General features: G+C 49.3%; 1 protein-coding gene across 3 annotated transcripts; it reads right to left on the reverse strand.

The window, feature by feature from the left end:
- Positions 1-3445: 3445 nt before the first annotated feature.
- Positions 3446-14457, reverse strand: BCL6 (BCL6 transcription repressor). Of its 3 annotated transcripts, none has more exons than XM_018075002.2 (10): positions 14338-14457; positions 12997-13035; positions 11813-11984; positions 10535-10756; positions 9427-10410; positions 8658-8839; positions 7418-7585; positions 6213-6343; positions 5686-5823; positions 3446-4763 (listed from the first exon to the last, which is right to left on the reverse strand). In XM_018075002.2, the coding sequence occupies exons 3-10, from the start codon at positions 11971-11973 to the stop codon at positions 4620-4622; spliced, it is 2130 nt and encodes a 709-aa protein (XP_017930491.1). In that variant the 5' UTR covers positions 11974-11984; positions 12997-13035; positions 14338-14457; the 3' UTR covers positions 3446-4619. The 3 variants fall into 3 exon arrangements, with proteins under 3 accessions (XP_017930491.1, XP_017930493.1, XP_017930490.1); XM_018075004.3 differs by having other exon boundaries at positions 11813-11980; positions 14306-14396; XM_018075001.2 differs by having other exon boundaries at positions 14306-14395.
- Between the last annotated feature and the right edge of the window lie 5467 nt (positions 14458-19924).

Here is a 19924-nt window from a genome sequence, read left to right on the forward strand (position 1 = left end):
TAATTCCGTAATTCCAGGTCTCTTTGCTTAAACTCCGTCTTCCACTGCCCTCCTGTGGAGACTCGGCAGAATGCGGCGGAACGACCCGGCCCAGGCCCTGGCCGAGGCCCCGAGGGGTCACAGACTCACAGAAGTTGGAAGGCACCCACAAGGATCAAGTCCAACTCTTAAGTATATGGCCCATACAGGGACTGAACCCACAACCCTGGCAATATCAGCACCAGACTCTAACCAGCTGAGCTAGTCTCAAGGGGCTCATCCATCAATGCTGCCAAAAGAAATAAAGCATCCCCTCCTTGAGCCCTGCTCAGTCCCCTGAATCCCCATTTCCCTTCTGGGCCTTTCTGGCAACCAGCTATTTCATGGATTTGGTGACGACCTTCCCTCTAAGGGCTGTCAGGACTCTGCCTCTGGAGCTGATTTTTCCAAGGGCAAACAACCCAGCAATACCAACATGGGCAGGGCTGAGCTGTTTGATGTTTGTGGGTATAAAGCAGGCATAAAACAGGTGTAGGGCAGTTGTGGATGTGATGGCTCCCTTGGCTCTTCACACACCATCCGTGTCAGATGCCTCCAGGTCTTTGACCCCACAGATTGCTATCGCTTCAGCTGAAGTGCATGGAAAAGCCATGACATCACTGTTTAAAAAAAACTAAAATCTGTCACGAGGAGGAAACTACGGTCCAGGAAAATACAGTATTTATTTTGCAAATGCAGCTGAGCAAGTCAATGGGAAATAGAGGTCATGGCTACGCAGCTGCTTGTCTGGGGCAAGCGGGGCTGTCAGCCCAGCCCAGCCGCTTCCAGAAGTGACAACTGTGGTAACCAGAGAGGTAGTGAGCTCAAAGGCAAGCAGCTCCTGACAGAGAAGGGAGAAATATAAGTATGTGTGTCAAATGAGAGCAGTATGTGTGTCAAAACCCCATCGTGAGGACAGCCAGCTTTACTAAACATTAAAAACCCCACCAGTGAGAGGTAGAGAGAGGAAGCAAGAGAGGGAGCAAGGTGGGAAAGCAAGTTTTGCTATTCTCAATGCTTAGGTAATGCCCTGTTTGTGGTCATTTTTCCACCACCCTTTGTCTAACACAAATAACCTGGTGAGGACTCGTACTGGGCTCTGCCTGTGGGGTGGGCAATAGGCTCCTGCCCAGAAGGATGCTTGGGAAGACCTCACTCCATGAGAAGCCTGCCCCAGAGCAGGCAGGCGCTTGCTGCAGGCTGCCAGGTAGCCATCCTGCCTGGCCAAATCAAACAGCAGGAGGGAGAGGCTGGCTCCAGCTCAGTGCTCAGCCCTTGCCTTTTTGGGGGGCCCATGTGCCAGCAGAACTGGTGTACTGGGAGACAAGCCAGAGGAGCTGGGGGTCATAAAATCATGGAATGTTTTAGTTTGGAAGGCACGTTAAAGATCATCTGGTTCCAACTCCTTGCCATGGGGCAGAGATACCTTCCACTAGTCCAGGTTACTCATCCAGCGTGGCCTTGAACACTTCCAGGGATGGAGCATCCACAGCTTTTCTGGGCAACCTGTTCCAGTGTCTCACTACCCTTACAGAATAGAATTTCTTCCTAATAGCTAAGCTAAATCTACCCTCCTTCAGCTTAAGGCCATTTTCCCCTTGTGCTGTCACTACATGCCGTTGTGAAAAGTCCCTCTCCAGATCACTTGTGGGCACCCTTTAGATACTGGAAGGTGCCATAAGGTCTCCTTGGAGCCTCCTCTTCTCCAGGCTGAACAGCTCCAACTCTCTCAGTCTGTCTTCACAGGAGAGGTATTCCAGCCCTGTGATCAGCTTAAGTGTCTCTCCTCTGGATTCATTCCAACAGGTCTTTCATTCTGTGTGGGGGCCGCAGAGCTGGATTAACACAAGGGACCCACAGGTGGGGTCTCACAAGAGCAGAGTAGAAGGGATTTTAATTTTCTGCCTAAAGCAACACGTTTATTTAGAGGCAAACAGGAGAAGGCAATTGCTTTGCCTTTAGATGAGCACCTAAAGCAAGAACTTGAAGATGTCCATGATAAAAAAGACCAAGTAGACCCAAAAGTAGCAAGCTCACAAATATGATGACCAGCCACTCTATCCAAGTCAGCAGCCTGTCCAGATCCAGAGGCTATGTTAAGCAAGACAGTCCTTTAGGAGAAACATCTCTAAGAACATCATCGCTGTTATTGGTCATCACGATCCCACCCATGGGGTCCAAAAGCATCTTCACAGCTCTTGGTCCTAAACATGTTCAGATAATGCCAGCAATAGTCATCTCTTCCCCCTGCAACCTCCAGAAGGCTGAGTCAGAGCAGAGAGGGTCCTGCAAAGCAGCACTGCCAATTGGCTCCCCCTCTTCCTGGCATTTCCCTACCATGCAGGCCTGCTTTGGTTGTCTCACGTCCACCTCTGTCCCATGGTGTGTTGAAAAACTCATCTTCCTCTTCATCTCCAGCTCCTCCTTACTGCAGCCCCTCCTGACTCTGAAAACAGCCAGGTCCTTCCCTTCCTGCTGGTGCTTCCAAGTTTCCCCACTGTAAATAATCACCCTAGCCCTGCCCAAAAATTATCCATGAATTAATGAAACTAAAAATGAAACCAGCCCTATGCAGCTCAGACCCCACTCCAGGCCATGCTGAGCTGTGGCCAGGCTCCATACACTGGTTCCAGCCAGTCCTGCCTGTGTAATTCAGAGAAACTTTTTGCATGAGGCTCTTTGGTTTTCTGAAACTTGCAATCCTTCACCAGCACAGGGCTTCTGGGTTGCCTGCACAGAGAACAAGGCCTGGTCACTCTGTGGCTTCACCCAGCTCTGCACAGGCATGCAAATGGAGCAAAGCAGCTCCTTTCCTACTGAGGGCGAGCGAGGGACTCCCTCAAGCTGGGCTTTCTCATGTCTGGCCCAAAGCCAGCATACAATGGCTGGAAGCCCAGAGATGCTATCATCCAGTGAGTTCCTGGGGGGGGAGTTACAGACCCTGCTCCACTGAACTGTCTCACAAGGCAGGCAGAACAGCAGCCCCCCACAATCCCAGGCACTGGAAAGAGAGAGGAGCAGCAGGCAGTCATCATCCCTGAGCAATTCTGGCAAGTGCATTGGTTTCCAGGAAATATAAATAACAACTCAGCCATCTGTAATTGGCCCTGGGCTGGTCAGCAAAGGTCTTTCCCAGGCTCTGCACAGTTTCTGCTGGCTACTTGGTGCCAATGCAGAAAGTACCAAGGAGGTGGCACAGTCCCCATCAGGATGCAGAGCAGCAAGCTTGAATCTTGCTCAGACCTCATACCAGAGACCATCTTCACTCAATGCTGGAACAATCTCCTGCCTTCAACGCAGCGCCAAAACTGCACCAAGCCAAGAACGCACCCCAGGGCTTGGGATGCTCAGTCCCTTCCCAGGCACCAGCCAGTCTTCAAGCTGCTCAGGGAGAAGGACAGGCAAGAACAGACCTCTCACTCCATCATACATCACTTTTCTTCATTTTATTTTTTTATTTGTACAGCTATATTTTACAGAACGCATTAATGCAGTTTAGACACAGCCCAAACCCTGTCTCCCGAGATTGTTTATAACACAAGCATGTAAAATAAGACCAAAAAAAAAAAATCCAAAACCAAAAAAAATAAAACATTCCTCCACTAGAGAGTTCCACCAAATCTTCTTTTGCAACATCAGGCTGTACCTTGAAGAAACTGAGCTCAATATAGTCCATACATTGAAAACTTCCATTGAAAAGAAAGGCACCGTGCGAAACCACATTTTACATATATACAGACTGAGAACTAGAACAAAAAAATTACACTTTATTATTATTTTAAATTCCTTCTGCAGCTTTGTTGGTTTAATACACACTTTTTTGTAAATTGTAAACCTTCACTTGCAAAAAAATACAAATACACTGATGCATTTAGACAAAATATTTTCTTACTTGTACAGATGCAATACTTTAAAATATCTCCTTAAGTGCTCTATCATAATAAAGATTCTCAGAGTGGCTTCTGCCTGCAGAGTCCAACTGAGCCTTTAATGCATTTTATATATTTTTCATATAGCTTTTTTAAAGGTCTATATATATTTATTTTATATATATATTTATATATTTATATCTATATATATTTACAACTCTGCCATAGATTCCTTCACCTTTGGTTAAAAAAGTTAAAGCCCTCTCTTTAATAGCATACTTTCTCTTTAAAAGAACACACATTTTGCATACAAAAGAAAAAAATCTGTTCCCATAAATCAACATTACATTCCTCATCTTCAAACGGCAAAGGCTGTGAAGGTTAGACTCCAGAGTTTATCAACACTCCACTGCACAGACATTTAAAATGACTATTTTTATTTTTTTAATGTTTTATATACAGTAAGATCTGAATAATTTTATTTTTTCCTTTTGTTTCACATAACTGGGAAAAATAAAACCCGTGTATTTGTAATTTTTTTTTTTTAATTTCTAATGTTTTTCCACCTATCTGTACTATGGGTTTAGAGGCACTCCATCGTGTGACAAATTTTTTTTCCTTTCTTTTTTTTTTTCTTTTTTTTTTTCCTTTTAAAGTGTTGCAAGTATCCTTTGGACAGCTCCTCCCCCTCTGGCCCCCCAAGACGACCTCCTCCTGGGAAATCCTGTGCCTTCAGCAGGCCTTGGGGAGCTCCGGAGGCACCTCGCTCGCCGAGATGCGGTACTGCACCTTGGTGTTGGTGATGGCCCCGTGCTTCTGCCGGAGGTGGAGCCGCAGCTGGCTTTTGTGGCGGAAATGCAGGTTGCACTTCTCACACTGCGGGGAAAGAGGCAAAGGTAGAGGGTGTGAAACGTGACAGCAGGGGACACGGCCTTCCCTTTGGGGCAAGGGGTCCACGCCAAATGCCTGTCCCCCCACCAGTGATCCCAGAATGCTGCACCCCATTATACAGGTGGACGAGGGGAAAAGTGGGAACGTGGTGGGAGGAGCAGCACCTGACGGCACCCCATCCCAGGCTTTCAGCAGCATATATAGGTTTATGGGGTGAACAAAGGCCAAAGTCCCTTGAGAGCAGAGCCTGGCTTTCATGGACATAGAGCCAAGCTCCATATCTAGATGATCAAACCAACTACAGGGCTATTTCAGGAGCTGCTTTTGACCCCTGTCCAGCTGGATGGCTCCAGAGGGATGTTTGGATGACAATCACTGCTTTGATTCCCTCTCCAGCAGATGGTGAAAGCAAGGAAAGCCCCAGCAAATAACTGGGAGCCCACAGGGCTGCAAGCAAGGCCTGGCAGGCTGCTCACTGGGTGCAGGTTATCACCAGCAAAGGGGAGCTCAGGCCAGGCTGTCTGCTCCTTTCCCCCATCCCTGCACACTGCAGGCAGCTGTAATTTAAGCCAAGTTATTTGAAGAAGTGTGACCTTCTTCCAGATGGGGTGGAAGAAAAGAGCAGGTAAGATGCACCCAGCCTGGGCTGCATGTCAGTGTTTCCAACACAGCCACTCCTGACAAACTACTGTATCGGCATCAGCTAATACAGGAGAGGGAGATGGGGCATGAGGAGCAGGGATGTGACCTTGGCCTGGGGCCTCATGAGGCTGGCGAAGGGCATTGGGGTGCTGCAACCAGCCCATGTGAATGCCCTCCTGCCTTCTCAGCACCCCAGGTTTGGCAGCATCCTCCCCTAGTCCTAGCTGAGATTCCTCCTCCCCCCAAAAAAAGCAGGGCCACTCACATGATACGGTTTCTCTCCTGTGTGGATTCGAAGGTGACTTTTGAGGGTCTGCAGGTGCCGGAAGCGTGTGCCACAGATCTCACAGGGATATGGCTTCTCCCCGGTGTGGATGAGCACGTGAGCACGGAGGTGGGCCACCTGGAGAGAGCAGCTCTGGGTCAGGACAGCACCAGGGATCAAGGGCATCCCCATGGGAACGGGAGTTCTGCCCAAATGTCTTTCTTTAGTCTGTACAGTTCTAGCTGGCAATCAGGGCCACATGTGTCTGAGGTCTGGTATCTCCAGTCCTTAAGAGCAAATGGAGCAGAGTAGCTACAACCAACAGTCAGGCTTCCTACTAAGCCAAACTGTCCCCCATGGACCTTAAGTTCCACATTTACCCCACAACACCATGGGAAGAGCTGCCCAAGGTAGTGAGCTGGGTCATTATCAGCCTACTCCCTGCCATGAGGCATCACCAGTCTTGGGCAGAAGATCCAGCCACATCCCACCTCCCCAGAACCGCAGATCCCAGAGGCCACACGCACCTGGACAAATCTGGCCCCGCAAGTCTCACACTTGTAGGGTTTCTCTCCAGAGTGGATGCGTGTGTGGGTTTTCAGGTTGGCTGGTCGGTTGAACTGTGCCCCGCAGATGTTGCAGCGGTACGGCTTTTCTCCTGCAGAGCCCAAAAGAAAGGGTGAGGGCTTAAGTAGAGGTATGCTCAGCACCCAGGACCCACAGTGCTCCCCAGAGCTAAGTCCCTTCAGGTGCTGGACTCCATGGCATGAAGCATGAGCCCTGACTCCTGTCCCTTTTGGAGATGGCTGTGGACAAGCAGCATGGGTTAGGACAGCTCGGGGTGTCTCCAGAGCAGGGTGAGCTCAGGAGACCTTTCTTTTTTGGACTGGGAGCTGCAGCCTTCAGGGCAAGACGAAGTCAGGCAGCTCTGCCAGCAAGGATTAACAGCATCATTGCTCCTGGCCATGGGATAGTGGCTGGCACCTACATCTCCCTACAGCTGTCAGTAAGCACCCTCGAACCCTGCCCTGGCACTTGTGTTGTCTCATCCACCTGTGCAGTGCTCCTGGAGCTCAGCTGAGACTGCAGGAATTTAGGTCTAATTTAGTGCAGCAGCCCAGATTTCCCTTCCCCACCTAGTGAACTGGCTGCTGACAAGTAAAGCATTAATAAAAGCATGAAATAAAATAAGCCTTGGGTTTGTCAGCAAATGACTAAACCCTTAATATCCCCTTCCTTTCTCAGCTTTCATTGTGCTGATTCACAGAGTCCATTCATTCACAGATTTTCCCATCAGCAGAGTTTATGCCAAGCTAGATATGACCTGGATTTCTAGGATGTAAAAATAAATCTGAGACTTCTCCCTAAATGTTCTTTTGACTATTTTAAAATTTTTTTTTGCTTAAGTTTACCATGAAGTTACCTGGAGGCCACACATCTGCTCCCAGTCATTCATTTTGTGGGACACCTTTAGAAACAGTGGTGCCCACTGCTTTACAGCAAAGAAGCTTGAGCTCCATCCCTACCACAGGGCAGGTATCTCCCCATTCCCAGGTCTGGCACTATGTCCAAGGGCTCCCTGGCAGTGCTGAGAAAAGCACCTCGCTCTTCCCATCAGGAATGCTTGTGACACAGAGGATGCTGCACGCTGGGACAAACCCAGCCATAAATGCCTGCACACCCATCAACACACAGCCTCCTCAGTCAGTTGTCCCCATGGCAAACACAGTACCTGTGTGGACGGTTTTGTGGCTGGCGAGGTTCCCCTTGTAGCGAAAGGAGGCCTGGCAGCGGTCACACTTGTAGGGCTTGTCACTGTGGACTTGCAGAGAGTGTCTCTTGAGAGAGGCCTCCTCGGAGAACCGGCAGTCACACTCATTGCAGAAGAAGGCTCCATTCTCTGGGAGGGCAGAGAGGAGAGCAATGAGAAGGGCAATGCATGGGTCACCTCTCTGATGGGCCACAGGATGGATTTCGGATGGAGGGAAGGGGCAGACAGGGCAAGTGTTGGAATAAGCAGCCAAGTGCAGATGTTCACAGTCAGTGGTGCTTGCACTGTGCTGTCACCTCCTGACCTTGTTTACACAGCAACAACGTGCACGGTTTGAACAAGCAAAGTCATCATGAGCTCTCTCTCTCCTTTAGTGCCACACAAGCTGCTTCCAGGAAGCCAGCATGTCACCTGGACATCTTTCAGAGAGGTCCATGAAAGCACCCAAGTTATCAGGCATCCTCCAAAGGATGCTCAGCTCTGGAGCAACTCCAGCACCTTTAGAGGTCTTAAACCTTTACATGTAGAGAGGTCTGCCTTGAGCATGGGAAGAAAATCATCACCCAAATCACAAGGTAGGTACCCTCAGTAGGAGGGTGCCCAACTCTTAAATACTGTGTGTAGCTTTGAGCGTCACCACAGAGGGGTTCCCTCTGTGCAATCCTGCATTCCCCCTCACTGAGCTTCAGGTAGATGAGTTCAGAGATACCTGTTTCTGGGCTTGTGGGGTTTTGCAACAAGATTGCAAGCCTCATTATCTGCATTTCTCCAGATGTGTGCACTGGGCTCCCCGATAATAAAGATACCATGACAGATGCGTGAGACATGCCATCTTGCCCAATCCCCATTAGAGTCATTACATCTGTAAAGCTTGTTCTCCTGTGGTTCTGGTGGGGTGGGGTGCACTTGTTTCCTGTCCTTAGCTGCCAGGTTTGCAGCAGGTGACTAACTCCCTGCACAAAGTATCTGGATGGTGCTGGGGAAAGGGAGGAAGGAAGTAATTCCAATGTGCATGTGTCCCCCACATGCATGCACACAGCTGGTCAGAGAGTTAAGAGGGGACTTTAAAGCACTGTGGAATCCATCAGCATAAGGATAGGTCTGCCTGCCTGTTTGGTCACAGAGCACTGGGCGATGGGCCCCTAGATTGTACAGCCCCTGACTGCTGGTTGAGGAAGATGACCAGGGATGCAAGACTCACCACAGCTGGAGTCAGAGTATTCAGACTGGGTTTCCCCCATCTCTTCTCCGAAGTTTGAGCCAGGGGTATGAAGGCACATCTCAGTATGTTGTGGGGACTGGCAGCCACAGGAGCTGCACTTTGACGAATGCATGTACAGTGGGGACTGCCCTTCACTGCTCCGAGGGGACCCATCCCGGGACCTGCGGAAGGACAGCAACATTGAGAAGGCTCTTTCTGTGCTTGAGCTACAGGACCCTTATTTGCACCCCTCCAGACACAAGGGACAGACATGTTTTATAGGGACACCTCTGTGGTGAGATGCCCAGCATAGCCCTGATCAACAGCAGGTCCTTGAGCCTCAATCCTTCAGGTGCCCATCACCAAATGACCTCAAAGCTCTCTAGGAACATTCAGGGCCAGATGATTTTGTTCCTTGATACTTTTGCCACTCCAACGCTTACAGCCAACCAAAAGCTCAAGGCACAGGGAGTCTGGTGGAAACCAGGGTAGGTAAATCCAGGCTCCAAAGAAATCATCTGGAGCTGCCAGAGTCAGAGATTCACAACCCAATATTCCCATATCCATTGCCAGTCCCCAATACAGTGGGGACAGTAGGTACCCAGCCAATGTCACTAGCAGCACTCCACCAAATGCAGAGGCTTCCATCTGCTCAGGACTGGACTTCCCATACCAATGCTACAGATATTTCACAACTTCCAAACGCTCTTCAGCAACTCAGGAATACCTGTTTCTCAGGGGAGAGGAGGGGGGGTAAAAATATTCTCACCTGTTAACAATATTGTTGAGTCTGCTCGCTTGAGGGATAGTAGAGTCTTCTCCATTCACACTTATCTTGGTGGGGGATTGCACATTGAGATGCTCTGGCTCCATGGACTGCTGGCAGGTGGACATGGGCACGTAGGTGCGAGGAGAGAGGGTTCCCATTTCGTTCTGGTCAGTACTGTCTTGCTTGGTGCTCTGATTGAGAGAGTTGAGGACGATGAACTTGTACTTCTTCCAGTTGCAGGCTTTGGGGTCTGTGGGGCTCTTGGTGAAAAGGGAGCTGGAGTTCTGAGCGATACGGGCATTCTTGCTGCTGCTGGACTCAGTTGGTGAGTTGGGCTGACAGTCTGACTTCTGTGGGCTCTGGGGGCTGATGAGTCCCTTGCGGTCCAGGGGGGTGTTGGTGGGCTCAAAGTGCTGGCTGATCTCATCCTCTGAAGAGGTCCGCTCCTCCTCTTTGGCCACTTTGTCACAAGGGAAATAGGGATTGTTTCGGACTGAAGGGATGACAGGTTTGGGGCCAGAGGCTACGCTGTAGTGCATGTCACTCCTGGCTTCTTCAGCAGCACCTTCTTTTGGAGCATAGATGGTAGCGTGGCACATGTTGGCAGAGATGTCGGTGATGGTTCTTACGTACTCGGTGGGGATTGTCCTGGAGCTGTCACATGGCAGGATCCTCTCCTTGGGGAAGGCACCTGCCCTTGAGAGTTCAGAAAGAGGCATCCTCATCTCCCGCAATTCATCATCCACAAGGAAGCTATTTAGAGGGAGAGGGCTGTATCCATGGTAGGAAATGGGGGATCCAGACAAACTGTTGATCAAGCCAGGTGCAAAGGCCCTCCCATTGCAGAGGGATCCATTTTGGAGAGGCATGCCGTTCTCTGAGACATCTCTGCTCCGATAAGCCATCACCTCTGGGTGGCCCAGCATCCGTCCAGCCAAAAACTCTTCCCTTGGAGTCTTCATAGCAGACACCATCTCTGCTTCACTGGAATCAGGGAAAAAAGGGAGGGAGACACAGTCACTTTCAGCCCGTAAGAGCACATTTGCAGATACTGTGAGTTCTTCCTCTGCTCACCCAAACACCCCCAAAGTTCACCCATGGCACTCACCTAGACTTCACAAACCTTCGGCAGGTATCAACCACATGTTCCATCTGCAGGTAGAGTGCCGTGGCCATCACAGCCATGATATTGTTCTCCCTCAAGTTCAGGCGGGATGTATACATGAAGTCCAAGAGGATGCAAAACCCCTCAGGGTTAATTTCAGGGTCCAGGTTGATGACATTCAAGTTGCACTTGAGCTGGTCAGTGAAGATGCTGTAGAAGAGGCCACTGCAGAGAGGAGACAGTAGAGAATACAAGTGTTATGACAATTCAGAGGAAGAAAGAATTTGTCTGAAATCCCTGAGCACAGAGGGGTTCATGAATGGGAAGGGAGGAGGAGGCAATTACAGAATTCCCTGAGCTTCCCCCTTATTATCAAGCTTGGTTTCTCAGCTTAGTAAGCGTCTTCTGCACTGCACTTTTCCCAACTGGAACAGCCTGCTTTTAGATCTCACCTGCTCAACAACTCCCCACTACCTCCATTTAGAAATTCCCCCTTTCTTTTTTTTTTTCCATTGTTGTTCTTACCACCACCCCCTTCCCATTGTGACTCATTTCTTTCACAAGTCTCTTGGGGCAGCCATGCTCACTCTTAAAACAGAAAAATTAAAAAAAAGGGAAATGTTGGCAAAACATTTTTCAGATGTTGCAATAGTCAAAGCTTGGTTTTTTCAAATCTTTATACCTTGTCAGCAAGAGACCCTGGAAGGCATCTGCCATAATTCAGCTGGGAAATGGTGGGATATTAACTAGTGTTCAATAGGAAGCAATTCCAGCAATCCTAGGAGCTGCAAAGGGATTTCAGACCCCATCAGGCTTTGAAAAAAAAAATCAACAAAGGTGGGAGCAGGCAGCAGTCTGAGAGCCAGGGAGTAATAGCTCTAAAAATAGCAGTGGCAGGGGACACCTCAGTCACAGAGGACTCTCTCACCCCAGTGAGAATTCAGCCCTCCCTCTCCTCCCCTCTCAGGGATGTGCCTCACATCTGCTGCACTCCTCTTTGTCTCCATAGGCTGTATGTGGGCAGATGTGGGCACAGAAGGAGAGAGGTGAGGGCAGTGTGCTGGAGGGAAAAGGTCTCAGCTCTAGTGTGCTGGAAGGGAAAGGTCTCAGCTATAATCCTACTACAGGTACAAATTCCTGGGCATCCTCTTTCAGTTCTGCTTCTCTGTCTCTGCTTCCCTGTCTGTGAACCCCATGAGCCCTCTTAGGACTGCAGCAGTGCTGCTGACAGCCAAAGGCTGAGGGAGCAGGGAAAGAGACAGGGAAGGACCCTGCTCTCACCTGCAGGCCATCAGGACTGTTTTGTGGGCTCTGAACTGCTCCCGGTTCACAATGATGACAACATCAGTCAGGATATCCCGGCTTCTAAGGCGGTTGAGATTGAGGAGGACATCGCTCGCGTGGCGGGTGAACTGGATGCAGCTGTCTGCTGGCGAGGCCATCTTGAGTCTGCCTGGAACAGAAGCAGAAGGAAGATGAGAACGGAGGAACAGCCAGGTAAGTACTCTAAACCCAGTGAAGAGACAGCTGCTGCTCTGGGACAGGCTTAGATGGCCAACTGCCCCTTGTAGGGGCAGCACCAGTTCCTTGGTCCCAAAGCAATCAGCCCTGCACCACACCACACTCCTGCCAGTCTTTCTAGTGAGGTCCCCTGGCTGACAGCAAGACCTGGCATGTCTCATCCCACCCTGCAAGCTGGTGAGCAAAGGTGGACAGAGCCTTCTGAGAATTAGCTCACTGTCTCCTTTTTCCCCCTGCCTCGCCCATGGTGGCCCAGCCCACTCCTCCCATTCAGGTTCATCTCCACGAAGGTCTGAACACAGCTCCCAGCCCTCAGATTTTCCTCAGGAGCCATTCCCCTCACCTGTCTGATGTCTGGCTGTAAATTCAGCCAAAGAATTCAAAACAAGCCTTAAGGTCCCAACTGAAGCTGAATGATTTCAACATTTGGAAAAAATCCAGCCCATAGTGGAGCAACAGCCCTCACCCACAGGAAACTACCTTCCTACTCCCAAGTGGTGGCCACTCTGGAGAAGACCTGTCCACAGTTTCCCAATGAACTGGTGAGAAGTAGAACTCATCTAACCTGCTGGGCTGCTACCCACACCATAGCCCAGTCTCTCCCAGTGAGCAAGGCTTGGGTTAGTCGAGGAACCTGAAGCCTTCTCCAAACACCATCTCAGGTGTTCTGCCAACTAGTGCCCAAGATGGCCCATATCTTCCTGCCTGAAGTTTGGGCTGGAACGTGCACCTTCAGCATGAAATTCCTCCATGATCAACCTCCTCTCATAATCCTGACTCCTCCTCCCACCCCAGCAACATATGAATGTACAGTATTTTCTACAGAGCAGCTGCTCTCCTGAAAACAAATTCCAGCTGGTTCTAATGAAACATTTCATTCCACATGTTTAAAGGGAAGGGGGAGGGAGGTTAGGAGGGAAAGCACAAAATTTAAATTTACATACCCAATGCCTCAATTCACAGTCCAAAAGTTTCTTTCAAACCTACAAATAAAGCACAAGAAAACAAACGCCGCATTAGCTGGTAATTATGAATTGGCCATGGCAGGACACAAACCGGCTGTTTTGTTCGAGTATCGGTTGGATAAAAGCTAGAGATAACCTTATTGGAGAGTAGAAGGTTTGTTAACATTTGTTTCTTCCGGTACAGTACGTTCTTATCACAACCACAGGCTTTGAGAATCCAATCATAGCTTCTTCCACACCCTCTAGGCCAAACCATGGGCGTATGCCAAGGAGATTTTCATTTCCATGACTCAGGAACTTAAAGGCAGGTGGGGAAGGGAAGTCAAGCGAGAATTTTCTCACCACTTCTTTCAGAGATAACTCTTCTCATGCCAAGACTGAATTCCTGTCCAGTGCCACACTCAAGACCCATGCCATTTTCCCAGCACCCTGTTAACAGGTATGACATGTACACAAACATCTGCTGCCACTCTGCTCAGAAGCCTGGAAAGAGCCTGAATACAGTCCTCCAAAACACCTTCTGCCCTTGTCAAAATACCCACATGCCCCAGCTGGTGCAAATGCCCTAAGATGGGATTGCTGAACAGATTCGGGAGGATATAGGTATCAAGTATCAAAGTGACTTGGCCAGGACTGCATAGGAAGCCAGTGGTGGAGACAGATGAGGACCCAGAAGAAATGTCTTCCTCTTGCTGCTGCAAAAGCCTTCCCCTAAAACCACAAGCCGTGTCTCCAGCCACTGGCTTCACAGGCAATGTAGCTGGGGCAGAACAGCAAGGAAACCTAGGAGTTAACTGCCTTCCAGAACTCGTACTATTCCTCCCAAATTTACTTAAAACCAAAGACAATTGATCTGCCACCAATGCAGAAAAAAGGTCCTCAGGCAGTCACCCCAGCAGGTAGAAGCCAAATGAATAAGTGAACAAACAAACCCCAAGATCTTCATCACACTACTTTGAGGACCAACCCCCAGACACTGGATGGAGACTCTAAGACTGCCAGCACTTGCAGAAAGCCCATCCATCCCTGTGAGGACAAGTGTCTTCTCCCCTCTCCCTTGTGGGAGATGTGCAGATCTGGAGCTCAAGCTCCCCTAACATCCCCAGAGACACCAGGATGAAGAGATGAGATTTAAGGCAAGGTATTACACACAAACCCCAGAAGGGTGTCTTACAGCCTCATTCCAGCCATCAAACGCAAATCTTCAGAGCCGCCGTGAGCTCGGCCAGCTTAAAACTTTACACACATACAAAAAGTGACTCATTTCCCAAACACTGCAGACTCTGACCTTTCTGTACATGCTCACTGCCAGCCACTCACTATCATCAGTTGCAAGCCAAGGGACTCACGCCGTTCTGCAAGGAGCCCAGCACACACCCGTGCATCCATATGAGCAGATGCATGCATTTGGGGCAGCCAGTGGCATCCCAACCTTGGCTACATTGGCAGCTGTAATCTCCCAGGCTCCAGGGAGCCATCTCTGCGTCACAGACATGAGGAGGTGACCCATCTGTAAACCAACAGAGTTACAAACTGCGAGACGAACTCTGCACCCGTGAGCATCACGTGAGAAGCTGCTGCTGTCACCAAATTCCCTTACCCACAGTGAAGCCGCAGCACCGCCTCGGGAGACACCTGGCTTCTCTCCCAGAGCTGGAACCCCCAGCACAGCTGCCCCCACCCCCAAATTATCCCTCCCAGCGCAGTGCTGCTGAAACGCCCAAAGCCCCGGGAGTCAGGCAGGTGCATCCCAAGCAGCTCCCGGCTGCAGGATGTGGGCATGCAGGGGGAAAGGGGCTTTCCTTCCCCTCAGTGTGCTGAGTCGCCTTAACCCTGCCCTTCCCAGTCTCTGCACAGCACCAGCTCTGTACCCCAACAGGGGAGGATGCTTGGACCAGAGATCAGAAGAAAAAGGGACAAAAAGGAGCAGCAATCTGACAGGAAGCAGGAAAAACCGCTGCAGCCAAGTATGGATTTTGCCATCCACACCCCCCTCAACGCCCACGAGGCTCCCTCAGGCTCAGCTGGGGACAGAGCACCATCCCATGCCCCCCCTCCAGTTTTCCTGCCCAGTACCTTGTAGGTGTGGGCTCTCTAGCAGTGCTCGAGGCTGCACACCAGGGCTTGCTGTACCCATAGAGGAAGGTTTGGATTAGGCAAAGAGCCCATTTTGGGGGTGGTCTCATGGGACTGTCACTGCTGCTGCCTTCCAGGAAGGCAATGGGTCTGCCCCAGCGGTTCAGGGAACAGCCCTTCCCTGCCGGCACCTCCCCAAGAAAACCCATTCCTGGAAAAGAGCCCAGGGCTGGCTCTGCCTTCCCTGCAGCCAGCTCAGCGAGCATAGGGAGGGTGCACCTTCGTGTAGGGGAACCCCTTTCAGTTCAACCTCATGCAAAGGGGAGACCCTCTCAGCTCCCTCACCCCAGGGGCAAAGGGGAGAAACAGGGACTTCCTCCCCAGTTAATCTTTCCACCATGCCTCCCCATCCATCCACTCTCCCAGTTATAGAGAATTCCTTTTCATCCATCCTCCTCCCACTCCGCACACAGCAGGGAACTCCTTGCTCCCCTATCCTTCTTTGGATAGGGGATCCCCTGTGGTCTTAACCCTTCTCCCACCCCCATGCACATAGCCAGGAGGAGGGCACCAATCACTCCCCTGCCCTGGGCCCCAATCTCCTACCCCTCCAGAGCCTGCAGCGCCGACTCACACCACCTTGAAGGGGTGGTTGGGTGAAGTCTTCCTTCCCCACAGCCTCATCCCACACAGTGCGCCGAAACTGCCCGCCCAGGGGAAGCTCCATCCTGCTCCCCCTCCTCTCCAGTCCCCGCACCCTGCAGGGTCCCAGCCCCATGAGAACATCCCCTCTGCCCAGGGCACAACGCCAGCTGCCTCTCCACCCTGCCAAGGAATGCCTGGTTTCTGCTGAACAGGGACCAGGGGGACAACCAAGAAAACGGGGTGGGGTGTGGGTGGCTTCCCTCCCCTCCCCACCATCAGGAGTCATGGGTGCTACATGCCATGGTGAAGAAGCTTTTGGTTGGGGGTGTGCAAGCACCCAGCTCAGCTTTCCTGATACCATGCAATCTGGGGGCACTAAACGTCCTTTAGCTGTCACAGCAGAGTTTTATTAATTTAGTAGCTTCTGGTTGGTGTCTAGGCCAAAACGTGGCTGGGTTAATAATAACCCAAGAGGAGACCGAGAGAAGTCCTAGTGCACAGCGTCAGCACAGATCAAAAGCAGCATCACTAGTGCAAGCCCTGTTGTATTTTCCACCGTACCCTTTCCGTGAGTGGATTGCACTCGCTCTATCGAGCGGTCTCAATCTGATCCAATTTCCTGCCAGCAAACAAATGTTTCTAGGAAATGCAATACATTATCTGGACGGGTTTATTATCAGCATTTGGAACCAGGAAAACCACATATTTTCTCGAGCACTGCAGGAAACTTTAGTTTGTACTTCAAAAGAGGGTTTAAAGGATTGCCCTTGAAAGCTGGCCCGGCTCAAGTCTCCACATTGTTTTGGTCTTTGCAGAAGAAAATGCAGAGGAGGGAGGGGGTAAGCACGCTAAAACTGCCTCCAATGTTTTCCTACTAAAAAGGACTCCCCTGCCCTCTACAGAGCCAAGCTCTGGCTGTGAGGCAGAGGCAGCGCGTGCCCTTGGGAAGCGAGGACTCCAGCCTTCCTCAGCATTTCAAACGACCCCAAGCAATTTGGCACATTAATTTTTCAAGGGAAGGCAGGAACCACGTCCCGGCTGAAATCGAGGGAGCTACTCCAGAGAACGGGAGACAGACTCCATGCCCTGTCAACACTGAGCCCTGCACCAAGATGCCAACCCGACAGTGGGGTGCAGCTGGAGCCCAGTGTCCCCAGCAGCTGAGCCAGATCCCTGGCCCCGCTGGGCTCCAAGGAGGTGTCTCATCATTCCTACCCCACACCAGGGCAGAAAATCACCAGCCAGCACCAGCCCGACCCTCCCTGTTTCTATTCTCCTGGGGCTGAGGGTGGCACAGCTCATTTTGGCAGTAAGGAACTGCTTTGGCATCCCGCCTGGATGGGACGAGACACATACACAGCTTGGGGTGCTTTGGTCAGGGGAGAGATATCCCCTCACCCCTATATTTAACTAAACGGATTTAAGGAGGCCCATATTTTAGAGGGTGCCTGATCCTACAGGACACCTTCTTCGGGACCCACTGTCCCGCAGCACACTTGTCCCAAGCTTTCCCCCCCATAAACAAGGGTCTGACATTCCTCATGGGTACACAGTGCACAGCCCAAAGGCATCAACTGACCGGGAGAAAAAGAGGGAGGAAAACGATATAGACCAAAAATTTCCTACCCCTCTCTCACTGCCCTTAGTTCTCCCTCCGATTTAGATGTGAAGCTCCACTGAGATTACGGGGGTTTTAAAGCAGTCCTGAAGACTACATGCTTGCTCTGATTTAGGGGTGTGTGTCTTTTGGCTGCCAGCATCCTGCAGCGATGAGATCTAGCATGGATTTAAAAAAAAAAAAAAAAAAAAAAAAGGAGGACTACAATTGCAGTCTAAATTTGCAGTCTGAAGGAGTTTACTGGTCAGATCCTGACTTTTGGATACTGATCTAACCAAACTGCAAACTGTGAACTCCTGAGGTTTGCCAATGCCTGCTGTAAACATGGAAACCAAGTGTCACTTTTTGCCAAACAGAAGAATGGTTTAAAAATAGATCTAGAGAAGAATACAGGCACTCGGCATACAAGGCTCCCGTTTATAGACTCCCATGCTACTATAAAATGGAACAAGAGGTTATGAGCACACAGGCAACTTTTCACCAAATTTAGATTTTACCAACTTCTCAGAAACCTGAAAACAACATTTCGGGTTCCAACTGAACCAGTAAAAGCTCTTTGAGTGAGGCTCACAGCCCAGATATTATAGCACATAGACTAAAGCAGGCATGAAACGGCTCTTCAACCTTAACACCATAAATATATGAAGGTAGATAAGCTGCACACTGAGAAATGCACCTACTGGTTAGATCTTCATTTTATTAATCTATAGACTTTCTAAGAAGATTTTCTTTTTCATGGAGTATGCACATAAAATGAGAGGACAGTCCTACAACACAGGACTGTCTCACAAAGTTTTACCACCTGTATTTGTAATGGAATTTTGAGGATAACATTGCTGTTTACTATGGAAAAAAAAAAAAAATCCAAACCCAAAAACTGTTCTTACAAATTAATATTGGACTGCTGCCATTCACTGACCAAAATAAAAAAGATTAAAAAAAAAAATAAAAAAAAGAAAAAGAAAAAAAAAAAGAGCATAGATTTACGATGCATCCTAAATTAGGCAGAAATTCAAGGGCAGATTAGCACCACAACTCGGAAAGATTTTCACATGTGATTTCATGACTAGACCCAGAGAGAACTCCATATGGAAATGTCAGTGACTTTAATAAGCACTCGGTTGTTTCCAATTAGGCTCCTTAAGTAAGTTCAGTGGCATCCAGAGTTTCCTCCGCCACCTTCCTCCTAGCTGGCAAGCACTTTTTTTTCTTTTTTTAATAAGCAGTTAATAAACATGTTCCCACTCTCCCGAGGCTGCCGGCCCCGCCAGCCCCGTGCGGAGCGGCGAGAAATGACACTAGATGGCACCAGTTCGCTTTGCTGCAGGAGCAATTTTTCCCCTTGGAAAATAAAACACCCCAACCAAACCTGGAAAACATATAATTTTGTCGATGTAATTCTGTTCCTCTTAAAACGCGTCTGAGCAACATTATTTTTATGAGCTTTTCCAGCCTTGTTTTGAAAAACTTAATGTTTCTGCTAGGTTTATTTTTGTCTCATCCGACAGCCGGCTGAATCCTCCCTGCGCTGCAAACAGGGTTGTCTAAAAAGTGTCACAAAGACTTTTGACGGATTTTTTCCCCCCCTTTTTTTTTTTGTTTTTGGGGTGGGATTTGTAAGAATCACTTCTCATTCCGACTTCTTCCTTCACAATAATAACTAACCAGTTAACCTCCACTTCCTCTCCCAATATTGACTCAGACAGTCAGAACTGAGGAGGATTGGAAATTGGAATTTAAATGCATCTCGAGAGATCCTTGATCTGTTTTGCCAGTCAAAACTGAATGCTGAGAAATGAACTCTTTTCTTACTGGAACAATGCAATTATCCATTCTCCTGGAAAATTGCTAGACACCCTTTGAATATTTTAAAGGCTTGGTGATTTGTTTCATGGGGCAACATTTGCCATTTATAATGCAAGTTTTTAAACCTGTGATCCTACCCTTAGGAGAAAAATAACAATCTCAGGTTCCACCCCCCCACGTTAATATAAGGAGAGCTTTTCCCTAAAATATTTTTTAAGCAATTTTTGAACTGCAACCCCCTCAAGGACTGCAGGAATAAGTCTGTATTTGCTCCGAAAGCTTACATCCTTTAAACCCTTGAAACAATACCCCAAACGATAATTTTTAAAGCATTTAAAAGTTTGAGAGAGGAATCAATAAGCATCCCCAGATCAAATAATGGCCTGTTCCAAACCCAGCCCTGCTGACACGTCCACTGGCACAGGTATGAATTTGGTTCCAAACAGAGATGTCGGACCAAGGCAACACTTCTCACTGAGCCTCATCCATCTGGCCCCAACCTCCCTTCGCACTGATCCTGCACCTACTGAAGTCAGTGGAAAAAACTAAACGGGGCCGTGTTTGTTTTTGTTGATTTTGACTCATGATTTTAAGCCCAGATTTGCTTCTTCCCTGGAAATGCAACAGGGGGGTCAAAGGCAGCTTTTTAGGCACATCTGAGAGGCCGCCGTGGATTTTTCTAAACAAACGCCTTGCTTTCTGTTTCCCTCCTTCCCAAGAGGCGATTTCATAACATTTCATACTGTGACTTTGCAAACTACA

The sequence above is a fragment of the Manacus vitellinus genome, unplaced genomic scaffold (genome assembly GCF_001715985.3).
Source record: "Manacus vitellinus isolate BGI_N305 unplaced genomic scaffold, ASM171598v3 scaffold_29_pilon, whole genome shotgun sequence".
Lineage (NCBI taxonomy): Eukaryota > Metazoa > Chordata > Aves > Passeriformes > Pipridae > Manacus > Manacus vitellinus.